The following is an 18,115-nucleotide window of genomic DNA, read 5'->3' on the forward strand; positions in this document are numbered from 1 at the left end:
TCTCTAGTTGCGGCAAGCGGGGTCCACTCTTCATCGCGGTGCGCGGGCCTCTCACTGTCGCGGCCTCTCTTGTTGCGGAGCACAGGCTCCAGACGCGCAGGCTCAGTAGTTGTGGCTCACGGGCCCAGTTGCTCCGTGGCATGTGGGATCTTCCCAGACCAGGGCTCGAACCCATGTCTCCTGTATCGGCAGGCAGACTCGCAACCACTGCGCCACCAGGGAAACCCCATGGCCTCACTTTTGAACAAAGATTTCTTATGGGACTTTGCAGTGATGACAGATCTCTCTGGTTGCAACAACGTGGAACTTATCTTTTTGTGAGTCACTGCATGCAAGGTGAGGGTTTAGGACACTTCACAACAATGGGATTTCTCGAGGGTCTCCCAGATTGGACCAGATGCTCTCTAAGGCCTTCCTGTCTGGGACCCTCACAGAGGTGATGGCAAGGCCACACCCAGGGGCAAAGCATCAGGGGCACGGGAGTCTTAAATGATGCATAGGGAACAGCCACGCAAAGGAATGGAGAGTCACGCTGCGTGGGGTCTCCACACAGAGGGTTTGGGGGATGTAGTCCTGTGATGCCCTGAGGGGGTTTCCCAAAGGCTGGATCCCGGGATGGGGGGCGGGTGTTGGGGTGGTGAGGAAAAAGCAGCTATCCTAACAATCACTTTCTCACTTTTTTTTTTTTTCCTCTTTTTTTGGCTGCATGGCTTGCAGGATCTTAGTTCCCTGACTAGGGATTGAACCCGGGCCCTGACAGTGAAAGCGCTGAGTCCTAACCACTGGACCACCAGGGATTTCCCATGATCACCTTCTTTTGACCACGTGAGACAGCCTATTTTGAACACCAGCTATCGCTGAAGTTATTTCTCGTGAAATGCTGGGGCTGGAAGGGTATGTATCAGGGCGCTTGTGGTTGCAGGGAACAGAAAGCCCAGCTACAACAACTCAGCCTTAAGAGAACTATATGTGTCAAGTAACAGGAAGCCCAGACACAGAAGGCTCCAGGGTCGCCAAGTCGATGATCTTTCAGCTCACATCCTTAGACTAGCAGGTCTCATGGTCACACTGTAACAGGGAAGAACAAATCTGACTCCATGTTAAGATCTGTTTCTTTTGCTTTAAACTTTGTGCCCTGTTGCCTGTGCTTAGTCATGCTGGCTCTGCAACTTTTGTACAAGAATGTTGCCTGTAGCCTGAAATATACAGGAGAGCCCTAGTCTCAGGGCTCTGACCTTTAAGAGCCCATTCATAGGGAGATAAAAAGTGCAGGACAAAAAAAAAAAAAAAAAAGTTCAGGACAGAGAATAACATTTGTCTTGCTGGAGGTTTACAGGAACATCATGACCTGACGTAGGTGCACGCCCCTCCCACACCTTGCCTTTAAAAAGGCTTTGCTGAAACCCTTTCGCGGAGTTCAGGGTTTTGGAGGCACTAGCACCCGTCTCCTTGCTCGGCCCTGTGATAAACCTTTCTCTGCTCCAAACTCTGGTGTTACAGTTTGCTTGGCCTCCCTGTGTGTCGGCCACATGGACTTGTGTCTGGTAGCAAGATGACTGCCTGTGCTCTAGACATCACACACAGTCCCAGAAATAACCAAGAAAAAGACACAGGGTCTCTTCCTCCTGTCTCAAGAGAGGACACCATCCCTCAGAGCCCTTGCAGACCTCCTCTCAGGTCCCATTCCTGAGCCAGTCCTGGGGAGGAGGTGGGACCCCTGGTGAACTGTCACCCCCAGCACCGACTCCCCCATCTGAACACAAACAGGTCCTTTACTAAGAAGAAACGTAGGGTGGAGCTGGGTGTGTGCCCCAGCACCGAGCCCTGTTCCCAGGGTAAGTGCTCACTCAGCAGCCCTTCCCCGAGAGCCCTCCCAGGCCCCGGGACACCAGTGAATGGGGCACTCGCGGCCCCTGGCCTGGAAAGGCGACTTGCTACAAGGCTGTGCCAAACACCATGGAGAAGTCAAACCAGTGCCGAGATGCAGGGAGACCCAGGAATGGGGCTGCCTTCCCGAGAAGGAGCCCCCAGGACGTGTGCGGGCAGAGGCACTGACAAGTGCAAAGGCCCTGGGGTAGGTGCATGTTTAAGGAGCAGGAAAGCAGAGCGGCAGGAGGGGAGCGGGCGGGCTGAGGTTGGAGGGGTGGGCAGCCCCACGAGGGGTGCCCACCGCCTCAGATGCTCTGGGCATGGAATGTAGGCTGAGAATGTGGGCGGGCCGTGCTCCTGTTGCCTGGTGACCACAGACAACAGGAGCAAAGCTGCAGGGCTGGGAAGGGCCCAGCACATGGGGGACCACCAGCAAAGCTCGCTCTACAGCCACCGCATGTCGGAGGCCGAGGACCAGCCAGAAAGGGGGCAGGATGACGGCACCCTGGGCCTCCAGGGCCCCAAGTATGAGAAACGAGGGTCCAGGAACCTCAAATACCAGGGTCTGGACGATGGGGACCTGGGATTGGAAGACCAAGAGGAGGAAGCTTCCTCTGAGGAGGTGACTGGGGAAGAATTCGTGGACGCCCAGAACCCGGAGGAGGCCCTCGTGGGGCTGGAGAGGGTTATGGAGAAAGACGCGGAGGAGGGCGTGCCTGAGATGAGGTGGGCAGGAGGAGCGGGCGCCCAGGCTGGGGTGGGCGGGGGTGGCCCTGGGGGTGGCTGCACTGGCCTGGGTGCTCACTCTAGGGGTGAAGTTGTCAGCACCTCGCTGCTCTGAGGAGGAGGGCGGCAAACAGCCCCTGTCCAGGTGGCAGGTGAGTCGTCGTGGAAAACCCTACGCAAATGCCAACTTTGGAGGTGGCAGAGTTGAGAGGTCGTGAGCCCTCCATCCCAACAGAAAGAAAAAGAAATGGGGGAAAATCTTCCAACCCCCAAAGCTGAAACCATTGCAAGTACCATAAATTGCCAGAAACGCTTTTGGCGGCCAGGAGGACACCCGGAAAAACACGGGTGCTCCCTGTAGGGAGGGACCCTGTGCCCTATTGTGTTCATGGGTTCCTCGGCTGGAACCCCTCGCCTCCTGGTGCTGGGTAAGCACGCGTCCCCTCAGGCACTGCGGAGGGGCCTTTGCCCTCCCGGCACAGTGATGGAGCTCATGTGATGAGCGCACAGTGTGGTGTGTGATGTGGCCGGCGGGGCAGGGGACGCGTGCCGTGTAGAGGGCGGCGCTCGGGGAGGGGTCTGAGCCGGGAGAGGAGACTGCATGTCTTGGTGCTCTGGGGGCTTCCTGGGGGCACTGTCCATGACTCAGCAGCCCCTCTGTGGCCCTGCAGGCGGGAGCAGGTCTCTGTTCCATTTCACAAAGGAGGGAACCCAGGGCACTGGCTGGTGGCAAAGCTAGGATTTCAGATCAGGTCTTTGTGGTGCCAGGGCTCTCCTCCAGAGGGTGGGGCGAGAACACAAGGATGGTTCTACCCCGCCGGGGGAGCAAGGGCTCTGGCCTCAGCATCCACCTTCCCTCAGCCGGCTGTCCATCTCCCAGAGGACCCCCGGCACCTCCGTGGGCTGGGAGAGGAGGAGGAAGAGGCGGCTGTTTGAGTTGGCGAAACCCAAGACCAACTGGCAAGTCTTGAAAGACAGGTGAGGTGTCGGGTGGCCTGGATGGGGGGGTCTGAGAGGGGACACGGTGCCCTCGGCAGCCTCTGGGTACCAGCCGGACCAGCGGAGCCCAGCGCAGAGGCGGGCGGGGGCCTGTCTCTCGCAGGATGGGGTGTTGCTGCAGGGGTTACGCCTGGATCTCCCCCCGCATGAGGAACCTGCAGTTCTGTGTCTACTGGTGAGTCCCGCCCCACCCCGCCCCCGCTGCCCACATCATCGGGAAGGGGGCCTTCACCGAACCACCCTTCCTCTCCTGGGACAGGGTTGGGGGAAGGACTCTGCACTGGGGGCCCCGCCCCAGGATTCCCAGCTCTACCTGGAGCTCTGGACCCCAGTCCCCGGCTTGAGATGGGTCTGCTCCTAGACGCCGGGCCGCTTCTCAGTTGCGCCTCTTTTTTTCCAGCTCCCTCCTTCTCTGAACACCAGCCTTGCTCAGAATAACCTACACTCCCCGTGCCTCTAAGACTTTTCTCCCGTGTCCGTCTCTGACCTGCCTCTGCTGCCCATCTACTTACTCTCTCCTTTCTTCCCACCTGGAAGCTCTCCCTTCCTCCCCCTCCAGCTGCCCCTCTCCCCGCTATCTGTGTTTATGGGGTGCTCTGAGTTTTGCTGCTGAATGGGGCGCAGACCGCCGGGGCCCTGGCTTCCCTCACGCTGAGCCCCACTGGGTGTGTTCCAGGCCATCTGTGTACTGGACAGAGAGGTTTCTTGAGGATACCACCCTCACCATCACGGTGCCCGGTAGGTTGACCCGCCTAACCCTGACCCTAACCCTAACGCCTTCTCCGCGGGGCGGGGGGGGGGGGCATCAGGGGGAGGGGAGCTGGCCAGGCGCCTGCGGCCGGGTCACCCCCATCTCACCGTGACCTGCACCTGGCTCTGTTTGGGGAGACCGAGGGGCCTCCCAGCCCCAACCCTCCCAGGGGTCCCTGCGGGACTGCCCCTCCCCCATCTCCCAGGAGCGCCCCCACCCCCAGTCTTCCAGGGGTCTCCTCTCTGGAGTCTGTCCCCAAGCTGGAGGCTGGTCCTGGCGGGGGAGGGGTGGGGGGCAAGCTCTCCAGGGGAAATCACAGTTTGCACCTCAGTCAAAGTGGGGTCGGTAGTAACTTCACAAAAGACCCCTTTCCTTCCCAGAGCCGCTGATCCCTTTGAATAAAACATTTCAAGAAAACTCATTTCTGGAGAGCCGCTCAGGGCGAGTTCTCTCTTGGATTTAGAATCCCGTGCAGTGAGCACGGAGGCCCCCGGAGCCCAGGCCCGTCCTGCAGAGGAGCCTGAGCCCCCGTTCCCCCCACCCCTGTGTGCCCCGCGGTCCCCAGGTGAGGGTGTCTGGTGCGAGCTGTCCCTTGTGTGAAGCTGGATGCAGGAGGAAGGAAGCCCGCGGGGAGGGGCGGGTTTCCAGGGAGCTGTTTCCCCTTTTGTGCAGAGGTGTCCCGCCGGTTGGAGGAGCTGGCCCGACCTAAGAGGTTCTACTCGGAGTATTACAACAACAGGTAGGGGGTGGCCGGGCAGGGACCCCTTTCCGTCGGGGCTTGCAGGAGAGGGCCCAGGTCCCTGGGACCAGGAGACCCATTCACGCCGGCCAGACACTGAGCCTTTGAAGCTCAGCTCCCCAGACAGGACGCAGGAGGCTCTCAGGGCTGCAGGGCAGGTGCTGGTGTCGCTCTGGGCAGCTGGTGGTTGTGAGACTGATGGTTTTAGGCGCCTGCCTCCTGGCACGACTCTGTCTCAGTTCTTGCGGCTTCCACGCTTGCTGACGTGGGGTTCGGTGTTATTAGACACAGACTGGTTTCCTATCTCACGCACGTGTGGAAAGGAAAACATGCCCAAGAGTCCCACTCACCCATGTTGACAGGCTCCAGCCACCGTTTCTGTGGCCGTCATTGTGACCACAACTTCTCACCTTAATGCTGGTTGGAGCGTAATCTGGAGGCACCTCTGTGTGACCTGTAATCTGGGGTGACCTCTGTGATCTGTAATCTGCGGGGTGACTTCTGTGATCTGTAATCTGGGGTGACCTCTGTGTGACCTGTAATCTGGGAGGTGACCTCTGTGTGATCTGTAATCTGGGGGGGTGACCTCTGTGTGATCTGTAATCTGGAATGACCTCTGTGTGATCTGTAATCTGGGGTGACCTCTGTGTGACCTGTAATCTGGGAGGTGACCTCTGTGTGATCTGTAATCTGGGGGGTGACCTCTGTGTGATCTGTAATCTGGAATGACCTCTGTGTGATCTGTAATCTGGGGTGACCTCTGTGTGACCTGTAATCTGGGAGGTGACCTCTGTGTGATCTGTAATCTGGGGGGTGACCTCTGTGTGATCTGTAATCTGGAATGACATCTGTGTGATCTGTAATCTGGGGTGACCTCTGTGTGACCTGTAATCTGGGAGGTGACCTCTGTGTGATCTGTAATCTGGAATGACCTCTGTGTGACCTGTAATCTGGGGTGACCTCTGTGTGATCTGTAATCTGGAATGACCTCTGTGTGATCTGTAATCTGGGGGGTGACCTCTGTGATCTGTAATCTGGAATGACCTCTGTGTGATCTGTAATCTGGGGGGTGACCTCTGTGATCTGTAATCTGGAATGACCTCTGTGTGATCTGTAATCTGGGGGTGACCTCTGTGTGACCTGTAATCTGGGGTGACCTCTGTGTAAACAGCTCCGTGGAGCACAGCCCGTCGTGGATGGCCTCGGGCCTTCTGGTCGGGCTGACGGTGTTTATCCGCTGCATTCCAGCCTCAGAGATGTGAAGATAAGAGTCTGCCTCGGATCAATGAAATACGGCTGTTTCTGGGGCAGAGGCAGAGCTGAGACCCGGTTTTAGGAGGTGGGGTGGTGGCAGGGCTGACTTTCATCCCTTTGATCCACCTCCTGCCCCCAGCCTGATGGTGGGAGTAGGGGAGACGGCTGGGAGGAGACTACCAGGGAGAGGGTTGCTCCATCCTCGGGAATAGGGGGGCTCTGTTAGGGATTCTTTTAGGAGCCCCTCTTGGAGGTATTTTGAAAACCCTGCACTGCACCAGGCTCTCCCTGAGCCCCAGAGTCAGAGAGGAGTCGTACACACACAAGCACACAGACGTAGCCCCGGGTGGCGGGTTAGGGTCTCAGGCCTGGCTCTCCCTTAGGACCACCCCCATCTGGCCCATTCCCCGGTCCACCTTGGAGTACCGAGCGTCCAGCCGCCTGCGGGAACTGGCCACCCCGAAGGTCCGGAATAACATCTGGAGCATACACATGTCTGAGGTGGGTGCCCTTCTCCCCCTGGAGCTCCCCAGCTCCCCCCGGGGGCTCAGCGGGTCCGGAAGGACCAGAGGCAACAGGTGTGTGACTGCTTCCCTGAACCATCGGGAGTCACCGGGGTTTGTTCAAGAAAAGGCTTTACTTTCCTCCCCTGGGCCTTGAAGGCAGCGCAGGGACCACCCTCCCCTGCCTGTCAGCTCAGAGGGGAGCCGGAGCTGTCTGCTCCCACGGGGGCGGGACAACCGCCGTTCAGAGGTGACAGCGGAGTTCAGTCCATTCTCAATCTGGTCCTTTGCGCTCCTCCAGTTGAGGCTCCACCCCCCCCGCCCCCGGCTCAGGCCCGACTCCGCCCCGGCGGCCCACAGCTACCCTCCGGCACCTGCGCGGTGCCCGGCCTGGCCAGCAGGATGGAGTCGTGCTCTCCTGGGAGGGGCCGCCATGGGGGCATCTCGCACCCACCGAAGGACACGCGCTTGTTTCTGGGTTTTGGTTCCTGCACACACGGCTGCCGTGAGCATCTGGGTCTCTGTGGGATACGTCGCCGTATCTCCAGGGTCAACACCCAGAAGCAGGGTCCTGGCCAGGAGGCCTGTCCGACTTTATCAGAGACTGACCACCTGCTCCCACAGTGGCCGCCCCGTCTGGCACCGTGTGTCCGTTTGCTGGTTTGTCCGTTTATTTCTTTACGGCCGGCCGCCCTGACGGGTGTGCGGTGGGACGGCCTTGTGGTTTAATGTGCGTTGGATCCGTGTCTTTTCATGTGGTTGTTTGACAGAACCCCAACTTGAACACTCTTACAACTAAATGCAGACAACACACTGCTTCTTCCAGAAACTCTTCATATGGATTTCTAACAGGTGAGGGTAGTTTAAAACCCCTAACAACAAAGATCCCACTGAAAGAATTTAACAATAATACTTTAGTGTCCAAATACCCAGTCCATGTTCCGTTTCCCCAGTTGTCTCAAAAAAAGGCTTCAGCAGTCAGTTTGGTTGGATCAGGATCCGGAGGAGGATCTGGCCCCACCTCTTACCTGGAGACGTACCTGCTGTTTTCCCGGACCCTGCCTTGCCTTTGCCAGTTTAGCCTTCGAGTCCTTCTGCGCTCCAGCACCCTCTGTGGCTCCCCAGTGCCCCGGGAAAGCCAGCAGGACGGGGCCTTCTCCATCCCTACTACCCCACGTGCCCCCTGTTGGACTTAATGCGGGTCCCTCAACAAGCCCCTGGGCCTTGGCATGTGCAGCTGGGCATGTTCCTGCCCAGCCTGGTGGGGCCCCCATCCGACACCCCTTCTTGCTCCTTCCCAGCCCCTTTCACGTGTGCTCTGGATGGGCTATCATCCCTCCCTCAAATGTGAGCTCCCCGAGGACATGTGTCCGTGTCTGCTGTGGCCTTACAGCAGAGCTGGCCTTGCCCCGTGCAGGGCACGAAGCGGTTGTCAATATTCTTCGAATGCATGGATAAGTGACTGTTTCCCTGCCTGTCACCCCTGCAGACGGGGGGCCCCTTGAGGGCAAGACCGCAGGCTGACTCACCTGCCTCATCTGGTGACCTGGGCTGTGGGGGCCGTCGTGGTGGGCAGAGAAGGAGGGGAAGAAAGGAGAGGGGATGGAAGGGGTGGTTGAGAGGGGCGTGAAATTGTAAGCGCCAGGATGTCTTTGACGAGAGTAGTGTCTGTGATTTCTCAGCAGGACACTTTCAGGAGGAAAGGGACTCATCTTTCAGTCTCCCTAGAGGACATTACAGCCAATCCTCTGCCTCTGGGCAGTCTCCTACCCAAAGTGCACCCAACAGAGAGCTTCTGTAAAACATTAAATGTTATACGCACACCAAGTGCTTGTACAATTCACCCTCCTACCAGCCATGTATCGGGATCTCTCTCCTCCCACCTTCCTGCCAGGGCTTGATAACGCCAGACCTTTTCACTTTTGCCAAATTTGTTGGCATGGAGTGATATTTTGCTGTTTTAATTTACATTTCCCTGGTGCACAGAGAGGATTACTGATCCTTTGGGTTTACTTTCCTGCACGATTAGCTCAGTTTCCTATTGATTTTTCATGTTATTGATTTAGGGAAGCTCTTTATTTATGATGGCTACTACTAATCCTTTGCTGAACACACTGCAAACTAACTTCTTCCCAGTCAGTCTTTTGTCTTTCAGTGTTGCCTTCAGGGTCTTTCTGATCCAGGGGCCATGAGGAATCATGGGCTGCTTTACTCTTTCCCCTCTAATTCTGTTTCTAGGTGTCCCAAGTGTCCAGGGCAGCCCAGATGGCCACCCCCAGTCCGAGGATCATCCAGCTGGCAAAGCCCAGGGCTCCAGCCACCCTGCTGGAAGAGTGGGACCCCATGCCAAAACCTAAGCCACACGTGTCAGACTATAACCGCCTCCTTCACCTGGCCAGTAAGCAGGTCCCCGGGGACTCGACATCTTATGAAGCGTCCTTCCCCACTGGATGTGGGCGGGGGCAGCCAGTCGACTTGGACCTGCTTCTGCCAGTTTTGTGCTTCCCTAGCTCCACCTGCACTGCAGACCAGCTGTCCGAATCCCTGTGGGCAGTTCATCTGTGGCCTGCATGGGCTCCCTGGGGGCTGGCAGAGAGAATTGCTCCCTCTGGGTGCGGGGCGGTTTGTGGGTCTCTCAGCACAGCAAGTGGGTGCAGAAGGGAAACTTGGGGTGCAGGGCCAGGGCCGAAGGAGCCAAGCTGGGGCAAAAGGGCTCTTTACATGGTGTTGGCCTGACTCTCTTCCTGTCCTTTATTTAATTTTTTTTTTTATACAGCAGGTTCTTATTAGTCATCCATTTTATGCACATCAGTGTATACATGTCAATCCCAATCGCCCAATTCAGCACACCACCCCCCCCACCCCCCCGCGGCTTTCCCCCCTTGGTGTCCGTACGTTTGTTCTCTACATCTATGTCTCAACTTCTGCCCTGCAAACCGGTTCATCTGTACCATTTTTCTAGGTTCCACATACATGCGTTAATATACGATATTTGTTTTTCTCTTTCTGACCTACTTCACTCTGTATGACAGTCTCTAGATCCATCCACGTCTCAACAAGTGACCCAATTTCATTCCTTTTTATGGCCGAGTAATATTCCATTGTATACAGGTACCACAACTTCTTTATCCATTCGTCTGTTGATGGGCATTTAGGTTGCTTCCATGACCTGGCTATTGTAAATAGTGCTGCAGTGAACATTGGGGTGTATGCGTCTTTTTGAATTATGGTTTTCTCTGGGTATATGCCCAGTAGTGGGATTGCTGGGTCATATGGTAGTTCTATTTTTAGTTTTTTAAGGAACCTCCATACTGTTCTCCATAGTGGCTGTATCAATTTACATTCCCACCAACAGTGCAAGAGGGTTCCCTTTTCTCCACACCCTCTCCAGCATTTGTTGTTTGTTGATTTTCTGATGATGCCCATTCTAACTGGTGTGAGGTGATACCTCATTGTAGTTTTGATTTGCATTTCTCTAATAATTAGTGATGTTGAGCAGCTTTTCATGTGCTTCTTGGCCATCTGTATGTCTTCTTTGGAGAAATGTCTATTTAGGTCTTCTACCCATTTTTGGATTGGGTTGTTTGTTTCTTTAATATTGAGCTTCATGAGCTGTTTATATATTTTGGAGATTAATCCTTTGTCCGTTGATTTGTTTGCAAATATTTTCTCCCATTCTGAGGGTTGTCTTTTCGTCTTGTTTATGGTTTCCTTTGCTGTGCAAAAGCTTTGAAGTTTCATTAGGTCCCATTTGTTTATTTTTGTTTTCATTTCCATTACTCTAGGAGGTGGATCAAAAAAGATCTTGCTGTGATTTATGTCAAAGAGTGTTCTTCCTATGTTTTCCTCTAAGAGTTTTACAGTATCCGGTCTTACATTTAGCTCTCTAATCCATTTTGAGTTTATTTTTGTGTATGGTGTTAGGGAGTGTTCTAATTTCATTCTTTTACATGTAGCTGTCCAGTTTTCCCAGCACCACTTATTGAAGAGACTGTCTTTTCTCCATTGTATATCCTTGCCTCCTTTGTCATAGATTAGTTGACCATAGGTGCGTGGGCTTATCTCTGGGCTTTCTATCTTGTTCCATTGATCTATGTTTCTGTTTTTGTGCCAGTACCATATTGTCTTGATTACTGTAGCTTTGTAGCATAGTCTGAAGTCAGGGAGTCTGATTCCTCCACCTCCGTTTTTTTCCCCTCAAGACTGCTTTGGCTATTCGGTGTCTTTTGTGTCTCCATACAAATTTTAAGATTTTTTGTTCTAGTTCCATAAAAAATGCCATTGGTAATTTGATAGGGATTGCATTGAATCTGTAGATTGCTTTGGGTAGTATAGTCATTTTCACAATGTTGATTCTTCCAATCCAAGAACATGGTATATCTCTCCACCTGTTGGTATCATCTTTAATTTCTTTCATCAGTGTCTTATAGTTTTCTGCATACAGGTCTTTTGTCTCCCTAGGTAGGTTTATTCCTAGGTATTTTATTCTTTTTGTTGCAATGGTAAATGGGAGTGTTTCCTTAATTTCTCTTTCAGATTTTTCATCATTAGTGTATAGGAATGCAAGAGATTTCTGTGCATTAATTTTGTATCCTGCAACTTTACCAAATTCATTGATTAGCTCTAGTAGTTTTCTGGTGGCATATTTAGGATTCTCTATGTATAGTATCATGTCATCTGCAAACAGTGACAGTTTTACTTCTTCTTTTCCAATTTGTATTCCTTTTATTTCTTTTTCTTCTCTGATTGCCGTGGCTAGGACTTCCAAAACTATGTTGAATAATAGTGGTGAGAGTGGACATCCTCGTCTTGTTCCTGATCTTAGAGGAAATGCTTTCAGTTTTTCACCATTGAGAATGCTGTTTGCTGTGGGTTTGTCTTATATGGCCTTTATTACGTTGAGGTAGGTTCCCTCTATGCCCACTTTCTAGAGAGTTTTTATCATAAATGGGTGTTGAATTTTGTCAACAGCTTTTTCTGCATCTATTGAGATGATCATATGGTTTTTATTCTTCAATTTGTTAATATGGTGCATCACATTGATTGATTTGCATATATTGAAGAATCCTTGCATCCCTGGGATAAATCCCACTTGATCATGGTGTATGACCCTTCTAAAGTGTTGTTGGATTCTGTTTGCTAGTATTTTCTTGGGATTTTTGCATCTATATTCATCAGTGATATTGGTCTGTAATTTTCTTTTTTTGTAGTATCTTTGTCTGGTTTTGGTATCAGAGTGATGGTGGCCTCACAGAATGATTTTGGGAGTGTTCCTTCCTCTGCAATTTTTTGGAAGAGTTTGAGAAGGATGGGTGTTAGCTCTTCTCTAAATGTTTGATAGAATTCACCTGTGAAGCCATCTGGTCCTGGACTTTTGTTTGTTGGCAGATTTTTAATCACAGTTTCAATTTCATTCCTTGTGATTGGTCTGTTCATATTTTCTATTTCTTCCTGGCTCAGTCTTGGAAGGTTATACCTTTCTAAGAATTTGTCTATTTCTTCCAGGTTGTCCATTTTATTGGCATAGAGTTGCTTGTAGTAGTCTCTTAGGATGCTTTGTATTTCTGTGGTGTCTGTTGTAACTTCTCCTTTTTCACTTCTAATTTCATTGATTTGAGTCCTCTCCCTCTTTTTCTTGATGAGTCTGGCTAATGGTTTATCAATTTTGTTTATCTTCTCAAAGAACCAGCTTTTAGTTTTACTGATCTTTGCCATTGTTTTCTTTGTTTCTATTTCATTTATTTCTGCTCTATCTTCATGATTTCTTTCCTTCTGCTAATTTTGGGTTTTGTTTGTTCTTCTTTCTCTAGTTCCTTTAGGTGTAAGGTTAGATTGTTTATTTGAGATTTTTCTTGTTTCTTGAGGTAGGCTTGTATAGCTATAAACTTCCCTCTTAGAACTGCTTTTGCTGCATTCCATAGGTTTTGGATCGTCGTGTTTTCATTGTCATTTGTCTCTAGGTATTTTTTGATTTCCTCTTTGATTTCTTCAGTGATCTCTTGGTTATTTAGTAACGTATTGTTTAGCCTCCATGTGTTTGTGTTTTTTACGTTTTTTTCCCCTGTAATTGATTTCTAATCTCATAGCATTGTGGTCAGAAAAGATGCTTGATATGATTTCAATTTTCTTAAATTTACTGAGGCTTGATTTGTGACCCAAGATGTGATCTATCCTGGAGAATGTTCCATGCGCACTTGAGAAGAAAGTGTAATCTGCTGTTTTTGGATGGAATGTCCTATAAATATCAATTAAATCTATCTGGTCTATTGTGTCATTGAAAGCTTCTGTTTCCTTATTTATTTTCATTTTGGGTGATCTGTCCATTGGTGTAAGTGAGGTGTTAAAGTCCCCCACTATTATTGTGTTACTGTCGATTTCCTCTTTTAGAGCTGTTAGCAGTTGCCTTATGTATTGAGGTGCCCCTATGTTGGGTGCATATATATTTATAATTGTTATATCTTCTTCTTGGATTGATCCCTTGATCATTATGTAGTGTCCTTCCTTGTCTCTTGTAACATTCTTTATTTTAAAGTCTATTTTATCTGATATGAGTATTGCTACTCCAGCTTTCTTTTGATTTCCATTTGCATGGAATATCTTTTTCCATCCCCTCACTTTCAGTCTGTATGTGTCCCTAGGTCTGAAGTGGGTCTCTTGTAGACAGCATATATATGGGTCATGTTTTTGTATCCATTCAGCAAGCCTGTGTCTTTTGGTTGGAGCATTTAATCCATTCATGGTTAAGGTAATTATCAATATGTATGTTCCTATGACCATTTTCATAATTGTTTTGGGTTTGTTTTTGTAGGTCCTTTTCTTCTCTTGTGTTTCCCACTTAGAGAATTTCCTTAGCATTTGTTGTAGAGCTGGTTTGGTGGTGCTGAATTCTCTTAACTTTTGCTTGTCTGTAAAGCTTTTGATTTCTCCATCAAATCTGAATGAGATTCTTGCCGGGTAGAGTAATCTTGGTTGTAGGTTCTTCCCTTTCATCACTTTAAGTATATCATGCCACTCCCTTCTGGCTTGTAGAGTTTCTGCTGAGAAATCAGCTGTTAACCTTATGGGAGTTCCCTTGTATGTTATTTGTCGTTTTTCCCTTGCTGCTTTCAATAATTTTTCTTTGTCTTTAATTTTTGCCAATTTGATTACTATGTATCTTGGCGTGTTTCTCCTTGGGTTTATCCTGTATGGGACTCGCTGTGCTTCCTGGACTTGGGTGGCTATTTCCTTTCCCATGTTAGGGAAGTTTTCGACTATAATCTCTTCAAATATTTTCTCTGGCCCTTTCTCTCTCTCTTCTCCTTCTGGGACCCCTATAATGCGAATGTTGTTGCATTTAATGTTGTCCCAGAGGTATCTTAGGCTGTCTTCATTTCTTTTCACTCCTTTTTCTTTATTCTGTTCCGCAGCAGTGAATTCCACCATTCTGTCTTCCAGGTCACTTATCCGTTCTTCTGCCTCAGTTATTCTTCTATTGATTCCTTCTAGTGTAGTTTTCATCTCACTTATTGTATTGTTCATCTCTGTTTGTTTGTTCTTTAATTCTTCCAGGTCTTTGTTAAACATTTCTTGTGTCTTCTCGATCTTTGCCTCCATTCTTTTTTTTTTTTTTAATTTAATTAATTAATTTATTTCTGGCTGTGTTGGGTCTTCGTTTCTGTGCGAGGGCTTCCTCTTGTTGCGGCAAGTGGGGGCCACTCTTCAGCACGATGCGCGGGCCTCTCACTATCGCGGCCTCTCTTGTTGCAGAGCACAGGCTCCAGACGCACAGGCTCAGTAATTGTGGCACACGGGCCTAGTTGCTCCGCGGCATGTGGGATCTTCCCAGACCAGGGCTCAAACCCGTGTCCCCTGCATTGGCAGGCAGATTCTCAACCACTGCGCCACCAGGGAAGCCCTGCCTCCATTCTTTTTCCGAGGTCCTGGATCATCTTCACTATCATTATTCTGAATTCTTTTTCTGGAAGGTTGCTTATCTCCACTCCATTTAGTTGTTTTTCTGGGGTTTTATCTTGTTCCTTCATCTGGTACATAGCCCTCTGCCCTTTCATCTTGTCTATCTTTCTATGAATGTGGTTTTTGTTCCACAGGCTGCAGGATTGTAGTTCTTCTTGCTTCTGCTGTCTGCCCTCTGGTCCGGCCCGCAGTCCCCAGGACTGTCGCGGCTTCGGCTGCTGGGGCCCCTCCAGAGCTGGCAGCCTCAGTGAGGCCGCCCTCCCCTCGGGCTCTGGGGCAGTTCAATGACGGTGGAGGGAAGAGACCCCAAGCCAGGAGTTCCAGCTCTGCAGAAACGCGGGCTCCATTCTGGGCTCTTCCTGTCCTTTAAAACAAAGGACATACCTGGTTCCCCCACAACAAAAGTAATACGCACTAATTGTGGAGAGTTTGAAAAATGCAGAAGAGCATGAAGAAAAGAATCTTGCCACCCAAAGGTAGTCAGAGGCGTAGGAAAATTCACTGTGTATCCCCGGCTCCTGGCACGTGGTCACCAGAGAGCTTGATTGGCTGTTTTGGTATAATCTGCTGTGTCATTTTCTCCGTTTCCTATTTCCTGTTTTTTTTTTTTTTTTTTTTTTTTTTGCGGAGGAGGCGGGTATTGATTTGCAGCAGCTCTTTATATAAGATGATCACTAACCCTATGTCAAGCATGTTGCAAAATAACTTCTTCCCAGTCTTTTTTCTTTTGAGCTTGCTTGTGGGATCTTTTGTTTGTTTATTCATTCATTCGTCTGTTCCCTTAATATTTGTTAAAGTATTTGTTGAATTTGTTACGACTGGTTAAATGAACAGAAACACAAATACACACGCATTTCTCTCTCAAACCATCCTGTCTCACACACATATGCATGAACACACACGTCTGGAATATAAGCACACGTACATTTGTACATACACACGTGTGTATATTCATCCAGGCTTCAGGAGCACATATCAATGCACATCCGTGTGTGTATGGATAAAACTGGTGTAGGGCTGTGTTTTTCAAACCGCAGACTTCCACCCACTGATGGTTGTGACCAGCATTTAAGAAGTGAAGTGAGGACGCATGCAGTGCAGGGGCCACGTGGGGTGGGCACTGGTCCATGCCATTTTGCATTTGTGGGTGCCGTGTGGCCGTGGACCAGTCACACTCTCAGGCTGTGACCAGCAGATTTTCGGAGCCCAGATGTTACAACAAAGGGAATGCCCTTGAGTCTCCCTGAGGACTCCCAGAAAGGTGGGCTCTAGGCAGGTCCTCCCGAGGTCCCCCAGCCTCTCCCTTTTGGGGGCCCCAGCACATGTCACCTGCCCAGGAGTTGTAGTCCAGCCTGAGGCTGGTGGAAGGGCACCCCTTCTTTTCACCGAGGGCCTCTCCCCCGAACTGTGGGTTGTCTGCTGAGTAGGGGGAGGGCCCTTTTGCGATTGCAGGGTGTTGGAGCAAAGAGGGGTTTGGAAAGGCAGCCCTCAAAACCGAGGGGCCCAAAGTTAAGGCAGTGGTCACCAGTGGCCACCAGTGGTCACCTCTCTCCTGGTCCCCATGCAGGCCATGCCCCGTGGCTCCTGCTGTGGAGGAAGGGGTGGCAGAGAGGTGGCGAGGGGGGCTGAGCAGGAGAAGGGCCGGGGGTCCCGGCAGGTGAACGGAGGGGGCCTGGCTGAGCCACAGGTCTGTTCTGAGAGCAGTCTGTCCACGACTAAAATGGAATGAAAGTCAATCCATCCATTGATTTAAATCAACTAACAGATTTTATTAAAATTAAAAAGGATAAAAGTCTAGCCCATATCGGGTACTGGTCACATGTGGCTGGTGGGACCCTGTGGAGAGGGCCCAGCTGGGGCTGCAGGTACAGGGGCAGCGGGGGCTGCCTGAGCCCCCTCCTCACCCCCAGCCGCCAGGGCACCTTTTTCTGCTCCCTCTGAGTCCCCCATCTGGTACCCATGGCCATTTGAAATATTTTTTCTTTACAGTTCACCCTTTCACAGTGCACAATTCAGTACTTTCCAGTACGTTCACAGAGCTGTGCAACCACCACCACAATCAATTTTATTTTATATCATTTATGTCATTTAAAAAATTGTATATTATTTTTTAAATTTATTTTTTATTGAAGTATAACTGATTTACAATGTTAATTTCTGCTGTACACCAAATGACTCAGTTATACACATATATATATTCTTTTTCATATTCTTTTCCATTATGGTTTGTCACAGGATACTGAATATAGTTCCCTGTGCTATATAGTAAGACCTTGTTGTTTATCCATCCCATATATAATAGTTTGCATCTGCTAATCCCAAACTTCCAATCCATCCCTCCCCCATACCCCTCCCCCTTGGCAACTACAAGTCTATTCTCTATGTCCCACACAGTCAATTTTAGAACGTTCCATCCCCCAAAAAGTGAAGCCCTGTCCCCATCAGCAGTCACCCCCCATCCCCTCCCCCAGCCCCTGACAACCAGGAACCCACTCTCGGTGTCTGCGGATCTGCCTGTTCTGGACGTTTCCCATCAATGGAATCACACACTGTGTGTCCTTCTGTGTCTGGCTTCTCTCACTGAGCATCGTGTCCTCAAGGTCCATCCATGTGGTAGCGAGTGTCAGGGCTTCACCCCTTTTCACGGCTGAGTGATGCTCCCATGTGTGGAGGGACATGTTTGTTTATCCATCGTCTGTTGACAGACAGGCCATTAAACTTGGGAGCTCTGACCCAGAAGGCTGATCTCCGCGGGGCGGGCGTGTGTGTGGCCGCATGCTTCAGGCTCCGGCTCCTGACGCCACCCCCCTCTCCCGCCCTCTCCAGTGCCCAAGGCCCAGTCGGACAAGTGTGTTCCTGACCGAGAACCGCGCTGGGAGGTGCTGGAGGTCACCAGGAAGGCGGTGGCCAGTCCGCGCATCGTCTCCCTGGCCAAACCCAAAGTGCGGAGGGACCTGAGCGAGGGCTACAACCCCTACCGCGTCTCTCCAGCCTCCCTGGTGGCTCGTGCGTCCCCTCGCCTGTACGAGCTTGCCACCCCCAAGAGCGTCACCAAAAAAGTATGAGCAGCCCAGGCCTGGCCCCTCAGCCTGTTCCCAGTAAAACCCAAGTGCAACCTGACCCTGTGTGTGGCTCTGAGCGCTTTGGCCTGGAGCCGGGAGGGCAGCGGGGGCCCGGAGGAGACGGTAATAATAATGTTTATGTTTGCTTCCAACCTGCAATCCTGCAGCCCTTTTTCTCCAGTTACGTTCCCCTGCCGTCGCCAGCCCCTCGGATGGCAGACTCCACGCTCTCCCACATCAGACCTTTCCCTCTCAA

The 18,115-nt window shown here is 51.0% G+C and overlaps 1 protein-coding gene across 1 annotated transcript; it reads left to right on the forward strand.

Moving 5' to 3' along the window:
• Positions 1 to 257: 257 nt before the first annotated feature.
• Positions 258 to 17,917, forward strand: SPMAP2 (sperm microtubule associated protein 2). Its single transcript, XM_082382031.1, has 10 exons — positions 258 to 336; positions 718 to 2,074; positions 2,320 to 2,595; positions 3,457 to 3,573; positions 3,698 to 3,769; positions 4,271 to 4,332; positions 5,018 to 5,084; positions 6,722 to 6,839; positions 9,080 to 9,239; positions 17,624 to 17,917. Exons 2-10 carry the CDS (start codon positions 1,896 to 1,898, stop codon positions 17,860 to 17,862), a joined length of 1,290 nt encoding a protein of 429 aa, XP_082238157.1. The 5' UTR covers positions 258 to 336; positions 718 to 1,895; the 3' UTR covers positions 17,863 to 17,917.
• Positions 17,918 to 18,115: the final 198 nt, after the last annotated feature.

Source organism: Balaenoptera borealis (genome assembly GCF_965194805.1).
Source record: "Balaenoptera borealis genome assembly, chromosome: 2".
NCBI classification, from domain to species: Eukaryota; Metazoa; Chordata; class Mammalia; order Artiodactyla; family Balaenopteridae; genus Balaenoptera; species Balaenoptera borealis.

Coding starts and splice junctions, on each gene's coding strand:
- SPMAP2 (XM_082382031.1), top strand. CDS start 1,896: ATGGGGCACTCGCGGCCCCTGGCCTGGAAAGGCGACTTGCTACAAGGC. Junction 3,770..4,270: donor CTGCAGTTCTGTGTCTACTG/GTGAGTCCCGCC, acceptor GGTGTGTTCCAG/GCCATCTGTGTACTGGACAG. Junction 4,333..5,017: donor CCTCACCATCACGGTGCCCG/GTAGGTTGACCC, acceptor CCTTTTGTGCAG/AGGTGTCCCGCCGGTTGGAG.